The 24,871-nt window shown below is 37.4% G+C and overlaps 1 protein-coding gene across 3 annotated transcripts; it reads left to right on the forward strand.

Annotated features, from left to right (window-relative positions):
* The first annotated feature begins 10,345 nt into the window (after positions 1–10,345).
* On the forward strand, positions 10,346–24,776 carry LOC148346105 (uncharacterized). Of its 3 annotated transcripts, none has more exons than XM_088325316.1 (7): positions 10,346–10,601; positions 17,659–17,847; positions 17,914–18,037; positions 19,631–19,732; positions 22,431–22,465; positions 22,531–22,557; positions 22,733–24,776. In XM_088325316.1, exons 1-7 carry the CDS (start codon positions 10,457–10,459, stop codon positions 22,990–22,992), a joined length of 882 nt encoding a protein of 293 aa, XP_088181442.1. In that variant the 5' UTR covers positions 10,346–10,456; the 3' UTR covers positions 22,993–24,776. The 3 variants fall into 3 exon arrangements, with proteins under 3 accessions (XP_088181442.1, XP_088181440.1, XP_088181441.1); XM_088325314.1 differs by lacking the exon at positions 10,346–10,601 and adding an exon at positions 15,534–15,816; XM_088325315.1 differs by lacking the exon at positions 10,346–10,601 and adding an exon at positions 15,534–15,816 and having other exon boundaries at positions 22,434–22,465.
* Positions 24,777–24,871: the final 95 nt, after the last annotated feature.

Consider the following 24,871-nt stretch of genomic DNA (forward strand, 5'->3'; position numbering starts at 1 on the left):
GTTGTTTAGATGCAAACCATTTGCGATTTATGGCATTACCTTTGTGGAAATACCGTAATGTATCCTAAAAAGGAGGATAACGAATATACAGGGCCATATAGTGAAACAATATTTACACAGAAATATTTGCATGTAAGATGTTACATACAGTTGAGATTTGTGTAATATGCATTTGGTGAAAAATAGTCAAAACATGTGACAGTAATTTTATAGATAAGCTATAAAAATAAAAGAAAATTATATAAAGGATGAAAATCTATTTGAAGGCAAATGAACATAGACATAACATATTGTTTTGCTTTAGAACAAGAAATGAGAGAATTGCAAAGTATTACAATAATAAATTCGACTACAAAAATACTGTAGTGATACAAAAACTACACTATTTTGTTGCCATAATGAGAAATATTATAGACTAAAAAAAAAAAAAAAATATATATATATATATATATATATATATTAGTGAACTATCGTGAAAACACTGAAAAGGAAGGAAACGTTTGATTTTACAGCAAAAGTGTTGCTCTAACGATGTTTTTGAGTTTCAGAATTTTGGTTCTTGTCTCATTTGGACTCAACAATCCGCTGAGGAGAAAATGGAGGAACGGTGAGGAAAAAAAGTAGCATTACTAACGATGATGAAGATATTTGAATGGGATGAACGATGGTAAGTGAAAAACCAATTTTTATGATATTAAAGGAATATGTCAACAATAAAGGCGTTACAGGTGAGAACCAGAAAAGTTTTGTGTTCATATTCGGCCGGTATGAACCAAAACTATGATAAGTAGATCTCATCTTGTTGGGATCCCATCCCAGCAATCATCAGGCAGTGGGCAGGGGACACCCTGGTATATATGATTTTTTTAAACTGAACTATCAATAATGATAATATGATAGGAATTTTGAATTCCGTGTACTAGCTTGCTAAAAGATTTATAGATCTTGGCAGAACCCCTGAAATTTAGTGATACAAAGATCGAACTTATAAATCGGTGACAAATATAGTAGATATCTGCGTATTCATTCAGTTTTGATCATCGAATTATTAATTTATTTTCTGCATTTGTTGACGGTAATTGCGAATAACAGGCTTGTCTTTTTCCATTTTTCTACTTTATGTACTTCTTTCTTTAACATCTTAGTACAACATAATTCGTGATGTCAATCATCAAAGCAAATGAGCCGTAAAAGCAAGCTCTCTTTGATGAATTGAACAAGGAAAAAAGCCGTTTGTCTAATAAAAAGACTGACCTTCGCTCGACAAGAATTACCAACAACAATGACGTAATCTCGAAGCGACGAGATCTCATTAGCTAAGATCGGCGTGCAGGAAAATAAAAATCTTTGTTAAAGAGTAAACTAAATGATAATGAAAATTTAAAGGAAAAAAAAGGTTGCGTACCCAGCATAAATGATGCGTTTAAGACAGGTAGGTGAGAAAATGAAAACACTGAGTGTATAATACAAGATAATTATACAGAATAGTATAAAAAGAAAGAATATTTGAGTGAACAACTAATCATTTTTCGTTGAAAATGCGAATAGCAAAGGGTAATAACTTTAAGACGTGTAGTTTTGCTCTTAATAAAGAAAGGACGATTAAAGCAATGAAGCTGACTAAAAATGGTCCATAATTTTAGTGTCAATCTTCTTGTTCGTAAATGGACAGATTCAAAAGAGGCGTAAGACGTAAAAAGATTATTTCCTTAGTTGTTCTCGTATTACAGAAAAGAAAATTCGAGACTAGAAATAATTAATAACGTAGCTGAAGCTATTTCAGTCAATGAATAAAATGTTTCCTTTAAACAAAGGAAAAAAGAAACGTATTAATAGTCGGACCAGATCATGTTGATCTGTATAGCCTTGATCACAAGGGATCTCGAAGGGCTGCATAGAACATAGACTAATGCGTAGAAGCAAAGATTGTTGCGCAGAATAAAAGATATGAATAAACAAAATAAATACACTCAACAAGATGGTTCATGAGTGACGGGTATGTATTGCTCTATATTGAATCAATAACAAAAGATTGATTATGATTACAGAGAGAAGAAAATACAATTAGAAAAGTTATGACATTAAGTTCGATTTGGCATTTTTAGAGATTTTTTAGATCTTTTGAGATTTTTGATGTTTAGATAGTGTGTGGGTTTGGAATTTTGACAAGTTTAGCCCAAAGGACAATTGGGAGGACAATTGAATACACACTGAATTTTTTTAGAATGAGTGTTACGATTGACAAGTTATAAACAAATGTGTAACAAATACTGACTTATGGTTTGGTTAAGTTAAAAGGAAACGGTTTCTATGGAAGAGCATTTTTCAGTAGAAGACAATAAGAAACTGATCAATCTTGAAGAGAGTCATAGGAAATAAAAGTAACGGATTAGTTGATTTCGAGACATATCGGGCTAATTTAAGAATAATTGCATGGGAAATAAATGGGTAGAAATTGATTAAACTAAGATAATGTCTACTAGTACTTAAATTTAGAGAAAAATTTAAGACATAGAATAATCCGGCCAATTTACTAAAAAAAATCCCACTACGTAAGCACAGTGGAATTAACGAGACTCTCAAGTGCCAGTGAATTCCGCAAAAAGACTCTTTCTAAGTCTCCAAAGGACATATAAATCTGTCAAAAAGAGGCCATGGACTAATTTGCTGAAAGAGCCAAAGACATCAGTCATCCATTGTCTGCGCCGCTTATCAACAGCGAGGCCAAGGGAGTGATATGGAGCACATCCCAGCTACGCTCATAAACAACGAGCTCACGGGAGTGTGGGGGTAACACACACGGCGAGACGTTAAAGTGTTGGGCCTGCGGTCGAAAGGTCACATGTCCTTTGAATGTGAAGAAGAAAGCTCTGCTGAGCAACACCAAACAGCGTGACTAGGCCAAGATAGTATTCAGACATAAAGTCAAATAGATAGATAGATAGATAGATAGATAGATAGATACTTTGTTCATCCCCGAAGGGAAATTCACATTTCCAGCAGCATCCCTGAGCTGAGAACAATCGAAAATAACACGGGAGCTGCTGGAGTGGCTGCCATTCGTGACGGCGCCGGAAGAAACGATTCAATTTGAATCATGTACAAACAAACAAACAAAATATTATTGCATATGGTAGCAGTTCTTTTTTCGAGCAAAATATAGAGTGGTTTTCGAGTGCCCTCTTGGAAACAAATGAAAATCATGGAACTTCAATGGACGCTCAGATGCCAATTTTTGAACGCTCATTGCAAATCCTGTTGCGTTTTTGCTTTGGAAAATAATTGTTCATAAGTATGAAACTGATTGTGCTTACTTGAATAATGATTTGTGTTTATGGTAACTGTGTGTACAAAATAATGTATGCCATAGCAGCAGTATTCTTACCTGACCCACTCAAGTCACTGTTTAAACAGCATAACTGGCTTATGGATAGATGCGTACCGCATATCTCGTTGTGCAAAAAGAAGAGCATCAAATGGCAAGACTTGGAAAAATTAGTGTACAAAGGAGAAAGGCTCTTTTCTGGTCGGTGACAGTGCAGTCAGAAGTACACTTAATAGAAGAACAAGAATGACAAATCTTTTTAACCGGAGAGGACGAGGAATTGTTGACCAGATTCCCGAGAAATTATGGTCTCAGGGGCCTACTGACGTGGGCCTTGTAAAAGGGGCATCCCCTGTAGTAGTCAGACCAAAAACAGAGCATCGCCCTAGAATAAAACAATATCCACTCAAGCCAGATGCTATGGCTGGGATACTACCAGTGATTGAAAATTTAATAAAAGCAGGGGTGTTAGTGGAATGTGCCGACTCCCCAGTAAACACGCCACAACATGCACTCTTGGTTAATATCGTGGACCTATAACAACTCTGTGACAGTGACTGTGCCACCAAATGCCACCATTGTGATGTCCATACCGATAACCTCTTTAAAAGGGTTCCAGTGAGGCAGTCTAGGGAGACAGCCAACACATATTACTGGGCAAGGGTGGGAGGAGTACTGGTGGTACGTGTTTGGACACGGAGCGTTCCAAGGGTGGGAGTATTTGGTTATAACGGAAGCAGGGGAGTACTGGACCCCAGGGGACAGCTCTGAGGCCCAGTATTTTAAAAAATTGGGTTAAATTGCAGCATCAAGGAAGCAATTTACAACTGACTATAACCGTTACAAACCAGACAATTCGACCTCCGGGATCAGATTTTTTTTAACAGCACGTGCTGGGGTTTCACGTTATGGGCCTGGTCCTCGGGCATGGACCCCTTTTTCCCGGTCGTAGTGTGTGTAAATGACAGTATGAAATCGACTGATCAGCCAAAATTAAGTAACTACTCTGTAACGACAAATATCACATCAGTAAGCATGTCAGTCGAAGACATTAATGGGTGGTTCAAAGTTACCACAGGAATTTCAAGGATAGATAACAACTGGTTGCTAATGGCTGAGCAGGCGGCACATGCTGTCATGAATGATTGTGTTGTGTGTAGTCTGAAGGGTATACAATGTCACCAAATGTTGACAGTCAATATAACATTTAAACCACTCTCCCGGAGTGACATCTGGTGGTGGTGTGGAGAAGACAAGTTGTATGATAGACTACCGTACAATACCACGGGATTGTGTGCATCTGTGTCTCTTATTTTACCTGTGTCTATAACCGCCACCACAATCCCTGAATTGCTAACATCTGTGAAGAGCTTGTTACCACATGCATGGAAAAGTAAAGGTCTACCTATGCCTGGAGTGACAATGATCCTACATACATCGACAGCATCGGTGTTCCAAGAGGCGTACCAGATGAATACAAATTAGCAGATCAAGTAGCAGCGGGTTTTGAATCTTTGATTTGTTATTGGTGTACAATTAATAAAAATGTTGACAGAATAAACTATATCCATTTCAATGTGCAGAAGTTAGGAAACAAAACAGAACAAGGTTTCTCCGCCATACACGAGCAACTCTCTGCTACCTCCCTCATGGCTTTCCAGAACCGGATTGCTGTTGATATGCTACTGGCTGAAAAGGGAGGGGTCTGTTCTATCTTTGGTGACCAATGTTGCACGTTCATACCGAACAACACGGCAGCAGACGGAAGTCTGACAAAGGCCCTGGAAGGCCTCAGGTCACTTAACAACAAGATGAAAGACCACTCAGGAGTTGACACATCAATGTGGGATGGTTTTGGAGATACGTTTGGAAAATATAAAAATATTAATATCAGCTATGATGACTATAGCCGTTTTTGCGGCGATTCTCACATTGTGTGGATGTTGTTGTATTCCGTGCATAAGAACATTGCTAATGAGACTAATTACAACAGCTCTTGCCCCAATGCAGGCAAAGATGGTACCTTTGTATGCTCTGTTGCCCTCGGACACCGATGCTGACGATGACTCTGGCAATTACCATAAAAATGACGATGGTGAAAATTGTAATGACACAAATGTTGATGATGATTGCCTGTCTCTGCATTTTCATGATTTTTACTCAGATCCTGGTCATTATGACGACAACCTCTAAGTGTAACAACTGTTGTTGTGTTCATGATTTCTCTGTTGAAAATCGTATTGCAAAGTGATAGTTGAATGAAGTATTAAATCACCAATAGGATAAAGAGGAGGGAATGATGGAGTTGTATTTATCCTACAGTTGACATTTAATATGATATATGTGTTCTCAGCCATTTTGAAGAGTTCTCAGCCCGTAAACTAAACTCCAAGGCCATGAGTTGTTTTTTTATGTACAGACTGTGTTTTTGTTCTCACATACCAACGAAATACATCCTGACCTGGCATCCCATAACTCAAGATTGTTCTTCACCAAAGAGCCTGGGAAAAAGGAGTTTCCCAGGACCAAGGTCACCTGTCATCATTGGATGGAAAGCAGACCTTCGAAAGAAGACTAATCAACTCTACGTAGCAAAGGCAAAAACTGAATATTAGAAGGGAGGTTTTTCGAGGAGATCCTCAGAGCCAGAGCCGAGCCGAGCCAGAGCGCAGCAAGCAGGGCAGAGCGAGCGAAAAGATGTCTAACAGCAGAATCTCGGCGGCTCTCAATATGATGATTAATAAAGTAACTAATTATAAAGAACCGATTCTCTTTGTCCTATATTGCAGAGCGTTTTATTATAAATGTTGGAAACGTGAACCTAACAGTTACTAGTTCAGAAAAAAGTTCAGCAAATTCGTCCAAGACAACGGTGTATGGCCCTGGCGCGCGATAAATAGTTACTACATAAATTGACAATAGAGAGGACCGCATAACAAGAGCCCCGAACGCCTTGTAATTATTAGGGGTACGAGGAGTAAATTTGAGCGTTTTTTTTTTCTTTTTCGGAAATTAGCGCGACACCGCCACCTTTCTTCAAAGGGCGTCATGTTGATAGCTTTGCGTGACAAAATGATTTCCGATAGATATCATGTTGATGGTTGATACTGGCTGAATAATAATAAAATACCAAAAATACCAAAAATATGGCTACTCACGTAGTCTTGTGGAGAAGCCTCATTTAACGGTAAAAACTCATCCGGTCTCAACCAAGTTTCACATAGACCAATCAAGTTAACTTTGTAATCACGAATAATATTATCAACAAGTAAATCTTTAGGAGCAAGCGATCTAATATCTAAAAGACCAAATTTTAGCTTTGTTGAATCGTTTAACTTAGCTGAAGTCTTTGTAGAGATCGTCACAAGATGTCGCCGTTCGGGTGCGTTGAGTTTCAGACGTCGGTTGACCGGCAAGACTGGTGAAGAAATAATGGTGGAATTAATCACATCTTCGTGTCCTTCTTGCTCCTTCGACTTCGCACGCTTCACACACTTTCCCACACGACAACCCCGCTTTCTATCTTTACGGCGCCTCCGTCGTTTCGTAGGTGGAATGGCTGACCACGGAGATGCCAGATGCCTTTGTAGCTCGTTCGGTATATCATAGGCAATGTAAAAAGTGCCCGAAAAGTCGAAATTTAGACGCCCACCCAAATGAATAAGTTCCTCCCGACTACAAGTCTTATTGGCCACGCATGTGTCCAAAAAAGATAAGAGAACGGTAATAAATAGAAGGTTAGCTGGACAGCAAGTAGCCGCAACATCCACACGCGCCGCCATGTTGCTTCCTTCCAAGGTTCGAGAGCATTCTCCACACATTTTTATTCTATATCTTATGAATGAGCTATATTTCATGTTGACAATATCTGTGTATTATGTGTTATTGCAACATCTATTTCCTTGCCCTCATGTAGGTTTTAGATCAGGGGATGGTGTAATGATAGTCTGTAGCTTGCAATAGTCCGTGGTCTGTGCAGCCCTTTGAGACTCCTTGTGATTAAACTTGACTTGACTACGATTTTTTTTTAAACCAAGAAAATATTGTAACATCCAATGTCTTTCATTTTTAAAAAATCAGATATTAGCCCTAAAGAGCACGTGTGTGCATGCTATATATTAATAGTAGCAATATTTGCATTTCTCACTTCAGATAAATACAATTTCTCATTGATTTGTCTCTTTAAATGTAAGTTATAGTTTGAAATAAAATGTCTCCTAACGTTCGCTGAACCTTTATTCACATTAAAAAACAGCCGTAGCGTATTTGTATATCAGAATCAGAATTACCATCGTGTAGTTACAACCAAATTAAGAGTTGCACTCCAGAAACAGCTCTGCTGAGGTAGCGAGCGCTGGCAATGTCCTCCAGGGGGCAGCCGGTGATCTTTTGGGCTGTGTTAATGATCCTGTGCTGCAGAGCATGTCAGGATGCTCTCAAATGTGGTGCTGTACAATTTCATCCAATAGCTTCTCCTTCAGGTTGTTCCTCCTGAGCACTCACAGGAAGTGGAGTCACTGCTGGAGTTTCCTCATCACCACAGTGTTGGCCAACCAGGAGTGGTCCTCCGAGATCTGTACGTGTGAGAATCTGATGGAATGGACCCGTTGATGAAGCAAGGCTGGTTCTGCTCTGCCCATCTTGAAGTCCAGGATTATCTCCTTCGTTTTTGTTATGTTCAGTGGGAGGTTGTTCACTAAACACCACGCCGTTAGTCTTTTGACCTCTTCCCTGTAGTCTGACTCCTTTTCTCCTGAGAGGATTTCGACCATGGTGGTGTCATCTGAGAACTTGATGATGCTCGTTGAGGGATGGGTCAGGCTGCAGTCAGATTTATAGAGTGAAGAGAACAGAACTCAATACACAAACTTGTGGAGAACCTGTTCTGAGTGTGATGGTGGAAGAGTAGTGATTTTCAAGCTTGAGGGATTGTGGACGATCTGTTAGGACAGGGGTCTGCAACGTTTTCGGTGTAGAGTGCCACTTTCAAATGTCCTAGTAAATCAGTGTGCCACACCAAAATTAATGACTCGCACAAGAATTTTGAATATCCAACAGAGTTGTCATTTGACACCAGTCCAAATATACATCATAGATATACATTGAAATTGTATAACTGACGAATTTATCTTCCACTATTCTTGTTCATCAACAAACTAAAAAATGAATGTGAGCAACATGTGGAAAGGCCTGTAGACATCCATGACTTCAACTATTCTTCATCAACAATGTACGACAATCAAAAGCAAGTGATATGGACAGCTACCATACCATTCATCAATAAAATCTTATTTTAAAACTATCAAAACTTGAAACACACACACACACACACACACTTTTAATATTTTCGCCATCAGTAAATGTTTTTCCGTGCTTTGCCATGCAGTGAAGAATGTGATAGCTTGCTTCAGTGGTGTCGGTTTTTTGCAGTGACAAAGGTTTTCAGGGTCTGTGTTTGTTTGCTGTACCTGGACACAATGTGTTTTAATGTCTCCGCCTTTCCAGACTCGTCCTCGTAATGATGCTTAACACTTGACGTGCGAGTTACAATGCTCTCGAGGCATAATGCACAAACAGCACGGTCATTTTTTTGCACAAAGCCTCAGTCCACGCTGGCTGAAAAGAACGAGATTTTTTCGCTGGAGGAGCTGTCGTGATTCGTTGATTTATCGTGCGCCGGTGTTTCTGTGGGTGGGTTAAAACACGGATCTTTCCTCCTTTTGCAATGTGCCGCGCAGACACACGCGAAGCAGAGGAGGAGGTGCGCTACTGTAAAGCCTCTAAATAACACGGTGCACAACTGAACATGTCTAAATTTCACCTGAGAATGCGCATGAAAAAAAAAAATATATATATAATAATAATAATAATAATAATAATAATTTCCTTTGTATTGTCATTCTTTGTAACAATGTACACAGAACGAAATATATATATTTTGCCGTGCGCTCGCGTGCCACTGGGTAACCCCTCGCGTGCCACTGCTGGTACGCGTGCCATAGGTTGCTGACCCCTGTGTTAGGAAGTCTTTCAGCCCTTTGAGACTCTTCGTGATTTAGGGCTATACAAATAAAAATGACTTGACTTGACTTGACACTGACAGCTGAATGTGGAGTGGCCGAGATGCAGCAGTTTTTGCACCTGGATCCCAGAGAAGATGTTGTTAGTGCCTTGCTGGGCACTCCATCAGAGCCAGTTGGCTTCCTGGGGTCCAATGTCTTTCGCACCCGTCTCTTGAAGTGCCAGGTTGCCCGTTTTGAAGGGTGGTGGTACAACTACAGGGGACCTGTCTGCCTCAAAACATGAAATGAACTGCATTTTATACAGCGCTTTTCAAGTCAATGACTTCCCAAAGTGCTTTACAATGTGCTCCACATTTCCCAATAGCCGCCTTGCAGCCATGTAAGGCGCTAACCTGCTTATTGGGGGTATTAGGGGTTCAGTGTCTTACCCAAGGACACTTCGACATGTAACACGGACGAGCCGGGATTCGAACTGGGATCCCTTGATCCCAAGACGAGCGCTCTACCTCCTGAGCTACTGCCGCCAAAGAGGTTGAGTTTTAGTCCTGGCAGCCAGCTGGTTTACTTGGAACCAGATTTGTGAAAAATAATAAATGTTTGTGGGGTTGGTTTATGTATAAATTGAGTGCAAAATCGAGGCTCACACCTGACTGTAAAATAGCTGTGTTTCCTCAGATCACCGCTAGGAAGCAGCAGTGAGACAGATGCCTTTGGTCGTGTGGAATGGGGTCAGATTCAAAACCTTCGCCTGCTGTTCCTTTAAATAACTCTAAATAAACCATTAAGGGCCGATTTAGATAATGAACAAACAAAAACGAATTTTAGAGATGTCTTTTTTGCATTAAAGAGACGTTTTCCCTAAAACAATGCAATTATTTCACTTAATGTGTGCTTTAACTGTGAAAGTGTAACTTCTATGTTCTATGCAGGCATAAACATGGTCTCCCCCACAGGATTGTGTGCAGGGATGGCTTAGCGGGCTCTTAATCTGTCCTCTGAGTGACATCCGCCTCTGTGCAGTCGCCTGTGAAGGTGCAGGTGGATTTTGTTAGGGAGGGAAATTGGGAGGTGGGGGTGTCCCTGCGGCTTTTAAGGGAAGGTGACCCACATGATGGCTGCAGGAAGTGCCCACGGGGACTCTCGGGAGCTGGTGGACCCCGGTTTTGGGATGGAAGAGGGCCCCGGAACCCACCAGAAGAAGGAGAGCTTCCAAAGCGACTGCCTACTGGCCCCTGATGCCGACTCCATGACAGGTAGATGCACAATTTATTTTATTATGTGTTCAAAAGGTGGGTGGGTTGTGTTATATTTGGAGGGGTTTTGTTGGGATTTCACTTTTATTATTTTAGTTTCGCCATTATGGTTTAGGTTTTAAATATAGGCAATGAAAAAAAGCAAAGATACTGCAAAAAGTCAAAATTTAAACTTTGAAGAAAAATGTACAAATAACCTAATACCAAAGATACTAATTTAAGGTAATAATCTTCCTTATTTTAATATAATATTCATTTTGCTCAGTTTTGTTTTCATGATTACATTAGCCAGAGAAGGACAAACACTGCAAAAAGTCAAATAAAACAAAAATGGAAGAAAAATATACTAAGAAAAATGAAATATTCAGGTTAAAGTTTCATTTTACTCTAGCAGATAACTACTTTTTTGAGGTATATTAATGTTCTTGATATATTATTGTATCAAATATTCTTCACTGGGTAAAAGTCAAGTTTAAAAGAATCAAGAATAGGATAATTAAGTGTTTTTTTCTTGTTATTTTTTTGGCAGATAATTCTTATTTTAGAAATATTTTGTTTTTTACTATAAACATTTCATCTTATTTTTTATATATTTTACAACTTTCCTCTTCTTTTTTTTTGCATATTTTTCTCATTGATATAATAACATTGTTCATTATTTCTCTTCTTTTTTTAACTATACTTTTTCACTGGAATAACATTGTCGATTGTAAAACAACTGCAAAATGAGTACATTGTTATTTTTTCTGGATTTGTTGATAAATTCTGCTTATTTAGGAATATTTGATTATTTTTGTTACATTACTTTATTGTTTTTTCCCAATTAATATGACATTTAATAAACTTCGTTTTTGAGTTTTCTAAATTGTCTTTACATATTTTTGTAACATGATTTTTTTTTGTTGCTATTTTTTACTAAAAGAATAACATTATCAATTGTAAAGTTATTATGAAATGATATACAATATATATATATTTTTTTATTTGTTAGCAAATTGTTTTGGTTATTAGGATTATTTTTATTATACAACATTTGTTTTCTATTACATATTTTAAAAAAATTACTGTTTTTTTTTATTTAACAAAATAATCTTTCTATATTTCTGTAACATTGTTGTTCTTCTTTACTACTCTTTTTCACTAAAACAATAATGTTATCAATTTCAAAATAACTGTAGAATTATAACATTGTAAAATAATTATATTGTTAGTCAAGCCATGTTGACTTCTTATACCCCTTAGCATTTTTTCTTGATTTGCTAGATAATTTTGTTTATTTTAGAAATTATTTTTCACAATTTTCTTCCATTATTCTTCCATTATTTACCTTTAATAGTTTACATATATTTTATTCTATTTATTAGCTTTATTTTGTATTATTTCGTGTTATTTTGTAACATTATTTGTCTTTTTTTCACATTCTAATACTTGATATTTTTAAAATACTGTAATTGTAAAGTAAAAATAGTGTAAAATAATAACATAGCCATATATTTTCGGGCAGATATTGCATCATCTATCTTTTTATTTTATCATTTTACTATACATATATTATTATTTAAAATTATTTAAATATATACTAAACATTATTTTTTTCCTTTTTTAATTGTATTTTTCCACTATTTATAATGTAGCAGTAGATGGTTTTGCTGTTTTTCAATATATTTTTGTTACTTTCTTATGTTACTAAATATTTTACCTTTCTCCTTTTGTTTTTTTTAATGGTATTGAACAAAGTTCTTCAGAAATGGAGAAACAAACCGTGCTAAAACATGAACAAATTTAGCTTTTTGAGGAAAATAATTTGCTTACATGTCATTGTTCCCATTGGAATGAGTATTTCCTACTATTTAAAAGAATGAAATGAAATGATCTGCATTTATATAGCGCTTTTCAAGTCAATGACTTCCCAAAGCGCTTTACAGTGTGCTTCACATTTCTCAATAGCGGCCTTGATCTGTGCAGCCATGTAAGGCGCTAACCTGCTTATTGGGGGTATTGGGGGTTCAGTGTCTTACCCAAGGACACTTCGGCATGTAACACGGACAACCCGGGATTCGAACTGGGATCTCTTAATCCTAAAACGATTGCTCTACATCCTGAGCTACTGCCGCCCCAAGAAGAGCCACAACATTGAATTTCAACTCTTAGATTATAAATGAAAGATAAATATTCGTTTCCATGAGCTCAAACACGTCTTGTTTTTATATTATTATATTTAAAAACATGCAGCTATTAAAATAAGTGTGCTGGTATGTTTGCATGAATGTGGCCTTTGCACGTCTGAGATGGATCTTGGGCTGCTAATTCCCTTTTACAGGAGTGGGATTATGTGCTATTCTAATCCCAATCCCCATATGGGGAATGTGTGTGTGCGGGCCCATGATGTCACGGATCGAGAGAGGAGACAAACAGGAAATCAGAAGCAGATTACGGGGTGCCACTTTGTTTTCCCAGTTATATTTGTTCCGAGACACAGCTCTTGAAAATAATTGTTCTCATTGAAATGCATTGAAATAGTTCCCTTTCAATAGTAAATATATTGTTTGCAAACAAGGTTGCCACTCTTAGTAGTGTACTAGTTGTCTGCCTACATTGGTTGCTGCAGCATTTGTGTACAAGTTGCAGTGTTCTCGTTTACCCGCGTCCCTGCGTCCCAGACGCATCGTTTTTGCTGGGGACGCATCGTGTCAAATCAAAGTACGTCCCCGAGATGCAACTTTTTTGACACCAGATTGTCATTATTATCCGATTACTTTTATTTTAACAAAGATTTACCGCACTCCAAACTTTTCGTCAGGCAGATCCGCCATTGTTGTTTTGGTCTCGCGCGGATCTCGGCAAACGAGACCTCGTTGTTCCGAGATGACGTCATTGTTTTGGTGGTTGTCGAGTGAAAGTGAAGTATGCCTCCGAAAAAACAGTTGTTATCAGGTGCAAATCAACAAAAAATTGGTTATTTCTTCAGTGTCGGTAATAAGTCGAAACATAATACAGAAAGTGGTAACAACGGCAATAATTCCGGCACAAAAAACGGCGGAGAAATTCTTCAGAAGACCGCGAAGGCAAGGAAAACACGTGTTTTGAAGCGAACGATTCGACAAAAGACAATAAACAAAAGAATACTCCGAGCAAGAAAAGGACTTTTCTACCAAAATGGACTCAATTATATTCCTGGTTACGCTATGAGGAGGATGATAATGGAGGCTACATGTTCTGTGATGCATGCACCCAGCGTGACAAAAAAACTGGATTGCATAAGTCCTTTTGCAATACGAACTTTCAGAAAAGCACATCGGATCGGCACAACGAAAACCACAAATTATCTATGGAAATTCTGTTGCTGCAATTGGACCTTGAGAAGGCATTACAACTGTGGCGGGACAGCAAACCATGAAGAATATATGATCTGAAAAATCTGAAGTGATTAAAACTGAATGAATATGTAGACTAATATTTCAGCAATATTATTTTGTATAATGTACAATATTTTTGTGAACTGAAAAATCTGAAGTGATAACTGCTTTGTATTACTAATTAAGTGTGATGATTAAAACTGACTGAATATATAGATTTATATATTCATTTATATATTTGTCGCCGATTTACAATTTCAACCTCGATAACACAAAATTTTGGGACCCATAGATCTCTGATAAGCATTGGAGATAAGTGATGGATGAATGAATGACAAGAACTAATACAAATTAAATATAATAAAAAATAAAATACATAAAAAAAAACGCCATTGAACAATCAAAACAAATGAAAAATTAAATTAATAAAAATACAACAATAATGCTAATGATTAAAAAAATAACATAATGAATAAAATGATAATATGAAATACAATGCATGTATAATATAAAATGACAAAGTAATACAAAATAAATAAATAATACATTAAATAATGTAACAAAAACAAAAAGTAAATATATAAGATAAAATAACAAAAAAATATGAATAAAATAAAAAAGAGAACAATAAAAATACAGAAAATAAAAATAATAAAATAAAAATAACCATTAATATGTAAATGATACAAATAAAAAACAAAAAGGAAAAGCCATTTTCAAACTAAATAAATAAAAATAACAAGAAAATATTAAAAGTAGCGTTACAAAAAAATAAAACACATGAAAAATAACGCAATTAAGCAATACAAATAAAATGAAACAATAATAAAAACAAAAAGTAATGATGAAAATTGTAAAAGAAAAATTCCAATAGAAAATATAATAAAAATTAAAAAAAAAATAAAAACATCATATCATATAAAATAATGAAAGATAAACATTTGTAGTAAAAAATAAAAAAAGTAATAATAACTAAATCAAACGTAAAATACAAATAAATAGATACAAATAAAGGAAATGATCAAAGAGCGCTCGTCTTGGGATCAAGAGATCGCAGGTTTGATTCCCGGCTCCTCTGTGTTACATGTCGAAGTGTCCTTGGGCAGGACACTGAATCCCTAATGCCCCCGATAGCAGGTAGTTGCCTTGCATGGCTGCATGGCCGCTATTGGTGTGTGAGTGTGTGTGTGAATGGGTAAGTGTGAAGCACATGTAAAGCGCTTTGGGAGGTCTTCATTGACTTGAAAAGCGCTAAATAAATGCAGACCATTTACCATTTAAAATAATAATAATGAAGCAAAATAAATTAATATTCTAAAAAGTCACTTGGTGAAATAAAGCTTTATAAAATGGTTCTTGTGCCAGTCACACAAATGTTGAAAATGAAGACGCTATATTTTTCCCGTTTTGTCCGTTTTACATCAGTGACATGAGGCTTATGCGCGATGCCGGTGGGGCGGGGTCAAAGAGGCTCAGTCTGGGGGATTATCGTTGTACCCCCTCACACACACACATAGACACCAATTTAGGCCGATTCGAAACCAATACTGAGGCTTTAAGCCTGCGGCGAGGGGTTTTAAAGCATCACCGCATCCCGTTCGTGTCACCAGTCGCCGCGGAAACCGGAGCGGGCTCAGTATCCGGAGAATCCGATGCCGCGAGGTGGGATCGAAAACCGGGCCCGCTGAGGATGGATGGAGAGTCATCGAGCGCCGGGCGAGGCGTCAGGAGAACCGAAAGAGTTTGCTCTCGCGAGGAAAGGAAAAGAAGAAAGACGGCCAAGGCGGAGGAGGAAAGCTTGGCGAAATCGCACAAGTCGCGTCGTGGTTATTCCTCGTCGGCGTCCAGTGGCTCTCGTGGTAGAATTTTTAAGACTTTTTGGGGGTTTATGGTTTCGTGTGTCCAGCTGTGCTTTGACCTCATTTGTGAAACTGGATCTCGTGTGTGAGAAAGGGGGGGGTCAGAAAGCTTTGTTTTTAATGCTGGTGGAGGGGAATATATGAAATTCGCCTTTTATCACTCAACATTGCTTACTTCGAATAGTTTTTGGTAGTTGCCGAAACGTTACGTTTATTGTGGATTCTGAATTGTCCATTAGTATGAATACAAGTGTGGATGAGTACGATTCTACAATATACATTTTTATCTCAAGAAATGACGCACAGCATGAAATTATTTTAGTTATTGTCAAGAACCGGAACAGGATCAGGACCCAAACGCGCAACGGAAATGGGGAGTCATGCACGCTAGGCAGCGGTCTGGCGTGGAAGGACGGGAAGCCAGAGGCCGACGAGATCGATACCAATTGCCTGAGTAGATATCGGACGGATGGGGTCGATACCGGACAGGACGGGACAGACAGGATTGACAATGAAACAGGATATCGAAATTAAAGAGGACAAACTAGACGGGAACGAAACTGGAAACCGATATTAAACAGGACAAAATTGACTGGATCAATACCGGACAGAAAATACCAACAGGACCGAGTCAGAACCCACGTCTAGCGGGGCAGAGGTTTGTTGACGGACTGACAAAGAAAGAATGAGAGCACCGAGCCTAAGTAGACGGAAAGCCAAACTGTCAATGAGCCGCACCTGGCACCACACAGGCGGGGCCAATTAGGCGCCATGGCAACCGTGACAGTTATTTACGATTTAACATTGATAGAGTAAAGCCTCAGTGTGTATTACACCACTGCATGGCACTGTATTGTCTAAGGTGGACGAAAACCAGTGCTAAGCAGAGCGTAGCAGCAAACTGACAGACAAACATGCCGGCGACTTCTAGGTAGGGATCCTACTATATAAAAGAAATACAAATTTCTCGACCTATGATTTTGTTAAAAAAAAAAAACCTTTTTATGAAAGTTCATGTCTTTTTTTTGTCTAGTATTTAAATCAACATTTTTTTTTTTTTTTTATAAATTAAAGTTTTTTGTACCACTAGCAGGCACTGAATATTAAACACTGTCCCTATCAAATTCAGTTGGATTTAAACAGTTTTTTCAGTATTCTTTACTATTTAAAGAAGTGAGAAATTCATAATAAATAGTATTTTAAATGGATGGATAAATATAGATCTAGTTGAGATCCAGACCATTGTATAAATCCCAATTTGGGCGCGTGCGTGTTCGTATGTGTGTCATAGGCTCCGAAACACCTGAATCGATTTGCGTCCAAATGTACACAGTAGTACTTTAGGCCTCTGGGAGTGTCTTTAGGTAGGGTTTGTATCAAAGAACCCCCAAATAATACCAACAAAATTGATAAACACCTGCTTTCGTGAACAAACGGCTCTGGAGCTGCATTCGGTCATACTGCTCTTTGGCACTCCCAAGTGGCTCCCTGGCACTTTTTTCAACAAACCGTGGCCCCGACAACCTCTCTCAAGTAGATGACCCGGCAACACCAAGCCCAGCCAAATAATTGGGAATTATATAATAGTCTAGGTCTAGATTGAAATACAGTATTAAGACGAGTCAAGACAGGTATTGCATATTTATTTAAACACTTAAAATAGCCCAGTTAAATAATTGTTATAGCGATAACATTATACAGTTCTACATTCAATGTGGTCATGGAGACGGACCCCATCTGTCAATAATCCATTCCATAAATCCACAACCATAATCACCCGAACTAACGTAAACAAAAGGATGTGTTACATAATGGAACCCTGACAAAATGACCTCACCGCAGACGGCCGCAGTTCGGCGGCCAGCAACTTGGACGTGGCCGACCGGCTCACCTACCTGGAGCAGAGGATGCAGATGCAGGAGGATGAGATCCAGATGCTGAAGATGACCTTGGCCGATGTCCTCAAGAGGCTCAATCTCTCCGAGGAGCATCAGGCTGCCGCTTCCGCCAGGAGGACGGCGGGCGCTAAAGGTTAGCAAGAAACGGGAGATCATTAATATGAAAAGAAACTTTATTTACATGAGTGTCATTCCACAGGTAGGCCCGTGTCATTGGGTCTGCCCCGAGCCCCATTAGGATCCTCAGCGGTCAATTTGAAAAAGAGCTCCACGCTACCCGCTGGAGGAACCTGCAGGAACTTCAGCCCGACTCCACCTCGCTGGTAAGAGAACGCAAGTACATAAGTGAACTAGACAGTTGGGGTTGGTTTGGTGTAGTCGTTAGCATGAAGTCATTAGCATCCATTCTTTAGCATGTACTTTTTAGCATCTACTTGTCATTATCTACTCTCTAGCGTGATCCTCAGTCAAAACTACTAACTCCATAGAACTCTTCTACTACATTTATGAGCATTTTTATCATGAATCATTAAAAAAATGACCTTTTCATGAATTCTTTTGAGTTCAAACGAATAAAAATCTATTTTTGAAAATAAAAATAATAAAAATAATAAAAATCTGTTTGAGTTTTCCCTTGCTCTCATGTCGGTTTTAGATCAGGGGATGGGTAATAATAGTCTGTGGTTTGCAATAATCTGTGGTCTGTGCAGCCCTTTGAGACTCCTTCTGATTAAGGGTGTCACAAATAAACATGACTTGACATGTTTAAGACTTTTGCAAATTGGATTTAGACTTTTTAATGCCAATCAATGCGTTATTTTTAGAATAAAAAATAGATGCTTTTTAAGACTTTTCCAGAATCCGAGGGCGGCAGTAGCTCAGGAGGTAGAGCGATAATTTTAGGATTAAGGGATCCCAGTTCGTATCCCGGCTTGTCCGTGTTACATGTCGAAGTGTCCTTGGGTAAGACACTGAACCCCCAATACCCCCAATAAGCAGGTTAGCGCCTTACATGGCTGCACAGATCACGGCCGCTATTGGGAAATGTGAAGCACAATGTAAAGCGCTTTGGGAAGTCATTGACTTGAAAAGCGCTATATAAATGCAGATCATTTTCATTTCATTTCAACCCTACATATGTTTCTGACCCCTGAGCTACTCGTTGGCATCTACTCGTTAGCGTGGACACATGGCATCACAGAATGTTCGCTCCTAATAACAAAGACGTTGCTAGCTCGAAAAACAAATAAGGAGATGCAGCAATAACATAGTAATAACACAGTAATAACACAAATTGTCCCATTCACTCTGGACAGCAAATAAGGAGATGCATTCAGGGACAGTCTAATCATAGCTGTGCTGTTATACAATGCAATAACACAGTGTAAAAACAATGTGCTATTGCACTAGGTAATTACATATTAATAACACAATAATAACACAGTTATAACAAATGATTGAACCTGAATGGGCCCATTCATTCTGGACGGCAAATAAGGAGATGCATTCAGGGACAGTCTAATTATAGCTGTGTTATCATACAGTGTAATAAAAAATATGCTATTGCACTAGGTAATAACATATTAATAACACAATAATAACACAGTTATAACAAATTAATGAAAATGAATGGGGCCATTCATTCTGGACGGCAAATAAGGAGATGCATTCAGGGACAGTCTAATCATAGCTGTGTTATTATACAGTGTAATAACACAGTGTAATAACAATGTGCTATTGTAATAGGTAATTACATATTACTAACACAATAATAACACAGCTATAACAAATGAATGAAAACGAATGGGCCCATTCATTCCGGATGGAAAAAAACATGCGTAACACCTATTGGTAACAAAAGACGCCGTCATTTTTTGATACATATATAAATAGGTCCTTACTTGTGTTCTGTGCAGCGGTGTCAGGAGCCCAGCAGGAAGCGTGAAGGACAGTCCGTGCAAGACCTCCAAAACACGTCCGTCCTCTTCTGCTTCGTCCTGCGCAAGCACGCAAGAGGGGTACGCTTGTTTTCAGGAACTATTTGAGAGGACAACACATGTGTAGCGGAGAAATCAGACGTAGATAGGAAAACAGTATGGACACTGATATCACTATCTGTAACTAGTCGTATCTTGGTTGTCAGATCTAAAACCAATAACATTTACTCTGCGTATCGTGTATAAATAGGTATATATACGTATATATATACTGTCTGAAACTCATGACAAAAAGTTACCGGACACCAGGTCAGACATCTATGAAAAGTTGCCTGCCCCATTTTTCACAACTTGAGACACAATAAGACGACTAATCGCAAAAAAAACGTTGTTGCAAAGTCTTAAGGATTGATTATCAGAATATATAATAGAACTTCAAAATTAAGTTTATTTTAAATCTATAACATTTATTGCATGTATATTACATCGCTGTTTTCCATCTCCCATCAGTATGTTACCTATATTTACTCATCTTCATTCATGCAATGTTTGCGCTGCGTCGTCTACTACAAGCCACGTGAACTCCTCTTTCCACAATGCTTTTAATGAACATTTACGTTTTGTAGCATCATCATTTTAGTTAGCTTCTTTTGAATATTTCTTCTGGGGCTGAGGTTTTGGCTTGATTCCTAACCACTTATCCATTTTTCTTGTGTTTTTTATGCGTCTACTTTGGAAAATGATCTTATAACGCTCGGGAAAGTCCAGAAGCAGCAAGTTACTCGTTGCAGGCTTCTGATTGGCTGCCGAGTATGCAAATTGCCTAACGAACCAAAATGCCGAAATTTCCAAACCGAACGAAGAAATCGGAATAAAGCAAACGTTTGATTTGGAAATAAAAAAAAAAAGATTAAAAAAAAAAATTCTTGAAAAAGTTGTCGGCCACTCGGGCAGACACTGCTTATAAACCTTATAAAATGATGGTAATTGTAATCATTTTTCTTTATTAGTATACTTTACCTTTTTTTTTAGATGCTATATTTAAAGTTTTTAGTCAAAAGGAAAGGTTTGACATGAAATAAAGACAAACATAGGGTTGACAGTTTTGTATATTTTTGCTCATTTTCCTTCTATTACTTAACCTAGTGTTTTTCAACCAGTGTGCCGGGGATTTACACTCGTGGGCCGTGAGAACTTGTCTAGTGTGCCGCTGGAATTTGCCTAATTTTATCTCTCCCAAAAAATCAGGCCAATATTCAGTATTTTTGCTATCTTCAGACGAGGAACTGTAATAGTCATCCATATCAGTAGGTGGCAGTAGATTTTATACTTTACTATACTTATATTTATATACTTTTTATGTACTAATTATCTGCTCTTGAGGTAGCACAGTACATTTAATAACTTAATCTGTTTAACAAAGCGGTTTAAGATTGCACTGCACAAAAATAAAAACATACATAAAGCACATCATTCTTTTTTATCTAAGTATTATTTTCTTCTTTTTATGTACTAATTATCTGCTTACGAGGTAGTGCAGTTAAATATTTGACATAACTTTAACATGCCTCTGAACTTTTTTCATAAATAAAAGTGTACCTTGTTTCAAAAAGGGTTGAAAAACACTGACTTAACCTACTTTCCGCAGTGAAATGAAAAAACAAAAACAAAAAACATTTAAATTAGCCAGATCATTTAATATGACGGATTTAAGCTAGGTTTTTCTTGGTTTAGACATGTTTTTTTTTCCGAAATGAATCCAAAAATAATAATAAAAGTAGACACAATTATTTATTAGGTGCCACATGGACATTTAAAAAAAAAAACAACGAGGAAAATGTATGATCAAATAAGAAAAACTAATTAAATTGGGTTATTTGGAGGAATAACCTGTGAAAAAAGAAAAACTATACAATGTTCTGCCCAAATATGTATTTTTCGCATTACGATAAATTCAATTGGACACACAAAATACACAGTTTATTATTGATGTTGTGTTAAAATGACAATGATCTTTATAATCAATTAAAACAATGTATTGATAAGTCAAGATTAGATGTGTGCCTTTAATTGAAAAACTGCAACAACCAAAAAATCAAAAATAGCGTTAGTTCAGAATTTAATTTCATTGTTTGCTATTGAATCGATAACTTTGAAGTCATTACTTTTATAATTATTGTTAATCCCTATTTAAACTCTACCTTTGAACTATAACATAAATGGTAAATGGTCTGCATTTGTATAGCACTTTTCAAGTCACTGAAGACCTTCCAAAGCGCTTTACAATGTGCTTCACACTTACCCATTCACACACACACCAATCTGTCTTAAATCCCTAAAATAGGTTTGGTAATAATCAATGTGCTTTCTTTCAGGCTAAGTCCAGGGGTCAGCAATATTTTTTAAACCGAGAGCTACTTTTTTTTCTTACTGATTAGTGCGGCTACCAGTTTGATCCGCATTTCAAAAATAAGAACATATGTAATAACTATGTTATTACTATGTTACTACTAAGTGATTGGTGGGAGGGTAAAAAAGGCTCATCGAGCACCAAAACATCTGGACACTGAGCGATTTACAAATGTAAATCATGGACTAATTGTAAAAATAATTTAGGCAATATTAATCTTGTAGTATAAGACACTGATGGAAATCAAATTTCTGAGAAAATTACAATGACCCGCCACTAATGAGCCTTTTTCAGAACTGGCAACCTGTTGGTGACCCCTGCTGTAGTCATTAGCTTATAAACATTGTATTTTTGTCTCATTGTAAATAGAAGCAGTCGATCCAAGGAGGGATCTGTGAGTTCAGGTAATTTTTTTTAGATTTTATTTCATTTGAAAAGACACTGACGTGAAATATGTGTGACCATACAGGCATGCGGCGAGTGACACACAGCAAAGGTAGGATTCACCCACTCACAATATCATAGTGATGAATTTTGTATTCGAGTAGCGTCTCTGTTTTTCTCCCCGTCATTCATTTCGGCATCTCACTATGACTTCTTCCCCTTGTCCTTCACACACTTCCCCTTCATTCTTCATCGAAACCTCCTTCCCCGTCTCCCCGTTCACTTAGTGACTATGCAGATCTATCTGAGCCCCCAAACAAGAAAGACTGGGTCTTCTGAGACCGCCGCCACGTCCGCCCCCGCCGTCCCGGATGCGGGGGGTGCCCCGCAGCCGAGGGGGGCGGCCAAATCCGAGACCAGGAGGAAAAGCCCGTCCTTCATGATGAACCTCCAGAAGACCGCCAACACTCAACAGAATGCACAGCAGGATGCTAGCAGTCACAAAACCCCCAAATCCCCTAGCCAGTATTTTCAGATTTGCTACTGAAAAGTTGCCATTTTATCATCACAATTTTAACACAAATCTTAAAAAAAAACGCAATGGGTCTAGTATTGACCCTTGAGGAACACCTCTAGTAAATTCTTATAGTTAATTTGCAAAATCGAACCCACAGTTTAAACCTTATGCCTTGTTTCCAGCCCCAAATTGAAAGCCTTACCTCAGCTTCAAACCCTAATTTGAAGCTCTAATAATTTGAATGGACTGAGAATTATTTAAATAGGGGACAAAAACAAGTAGCAATATGGGTCATTGTCATTTTCTAGGAAATTTTAATTCTAACTAATCAATCTTCAATTGACACGATCAGTGTCTTGAAATACATGATCAATTATTTTAAAATTATTTTCTGGAATTAACCTATTATGTCAATCACCAGTGCCCTTATACGAGGCAAGATGTTTTAGTAGTTAAATGATCTTATTTTAACCCGACTACTAATAATTACAACCTAGTAATAACATACATGTTTGGCATGTTACTTTAAAAAAGTAATATTTTATATTTACTGACTACTTCTAAAAAGTTAATAACTGAGTTACTCTAAAGTAAAAGTAACTAGTTACCGGGGAAAGTAACTATTTCCATTACTTTTTAAAAACAGTTGTATGTCAAAGAGTTTCGAAATTTTCAAAGCAGTATTTAAGTCCGTTGAATAGAGAAGAACAGACAGGTAGTTGTGTTATAGGACATTGTAATATTTATTGCAACAAAAATAAACAGTAAACAACATACTAAAATAACAACCAACAGTAAACAATACAGAGTGAGTTTAATACATTGAATATAACTCTCACAACCTGATATAACTGGTCAAGTAGACATAGCCTACTGTACTTCAAGTGACCTGTTCACAACAAAAGTCAATTGTAAAACAATATAAATTAAGTTTCACTCTATAGAATAAATCACAATCTCTAGTCAGACAACTGCTCAAGTAGACATATGCTACTGTACTTAGTATTTTCACACAATAAAAGTAAACAGTTCAACAATATAAAATGGGTTTAACACTGCAGTGTAAAATAAATAAATCAAACTCACAACCCGAGACAACGGGGCAAGTAGATATCTGCAACCGCTTTCCTTTTTTTTTTGTTCACTACAAAAGTTGACAGTAAAACAATACAAAGTAAGGATCCAATCCCTCTCTCTACCTCTCACTCCCTCTCCTCTTTCTATCCCTCTATCCTGCAGTATTGGAACACTTAGTGTTTGAAAACGCAGGAACCCAAAAAGAATCCTACACCATTCCCCCCAAATTAGATTAGTATTCTGTATTTAGTCGCTCTGTTACTTGTGATATTACGGTAGGACAGTCTCCATTGTGTGACGTCATCACGCACGTACGTGTTGGTCAACAAATATGCCAAAACGCACGCCAAGACTGACAATAGTTACATAGTAATAGATATTTTTATTTTAGAAATGCATATCAAAATATCTCTCAGCTTCAAAATGATTTGCCCCAGACTTATAAGTCACAAATTCCACTTTTAATCTTCTTCTGGTCTGTTTAAGTAATCGCTTTATTAGGTGCTGCTGTTTTGGTTAGTTACATTGTTCAACAGTCTTTTGTTTTGGGGTTTTGTACCTGCAGCTATTAGATATATTTAAACCTAGCAACTGTTTTCTCACATGCTATTATTGTTATTATTAATGTTGTTTTTGAGTGTGAGCATATGCATTTTCGATGATTGTATCTGTTGTTTGTAGATGTGCTTCTTAAATTTGGATTGTGTAAAAAAACAATAAAATTGCCTATGCTTTGAGTGATTTCCATTCTCATAAATACACGCCATTGTAAAAAAAAGATTTATTTGCTTGATCGATTTTCAAGAAAGCAATGTATACCTGTGGACATATG

This window comes from Urocampus carinirostris, chromosome 20 (assembly GCF_059441175.1).
Source record: "Urocampus carinirostris isolate Australia breed hairy pipefish chromosome 20, RoL_Ucar_1.0, whole genome shotgun sequence".
Taxonomy (NCBI): Eukaryota; Metazoa; Chordata; class Actinopteri; order Syngnathiformes; family Syngnathidae; genus Urocampus; species Urocampus carinirostris.

Coding starts and splice junctions, on each gene's coding strand:
- LOC148346105 (XM_088325314.1), top strand. CDS start 15,648: ATGGATGGAGAGTCATCGAGCGCCGGGCGAGGCGTCAGGAGAACCGAA. Junction 18,038..19,630: donor AGCCCGACTCCACCTCGCTG/GTAAGAGAACGC, acceptor TGTTCTGTGCAG/CGGTGTCAGGAGCCCAGCAG. Junction 19,733..22,430: donor TGCGCAAGCACGCAAGAGGG/GTACGCTTGTTT, acceptor CATTGTAAATAG/AAGCAGTCGATCCAAGGAGG.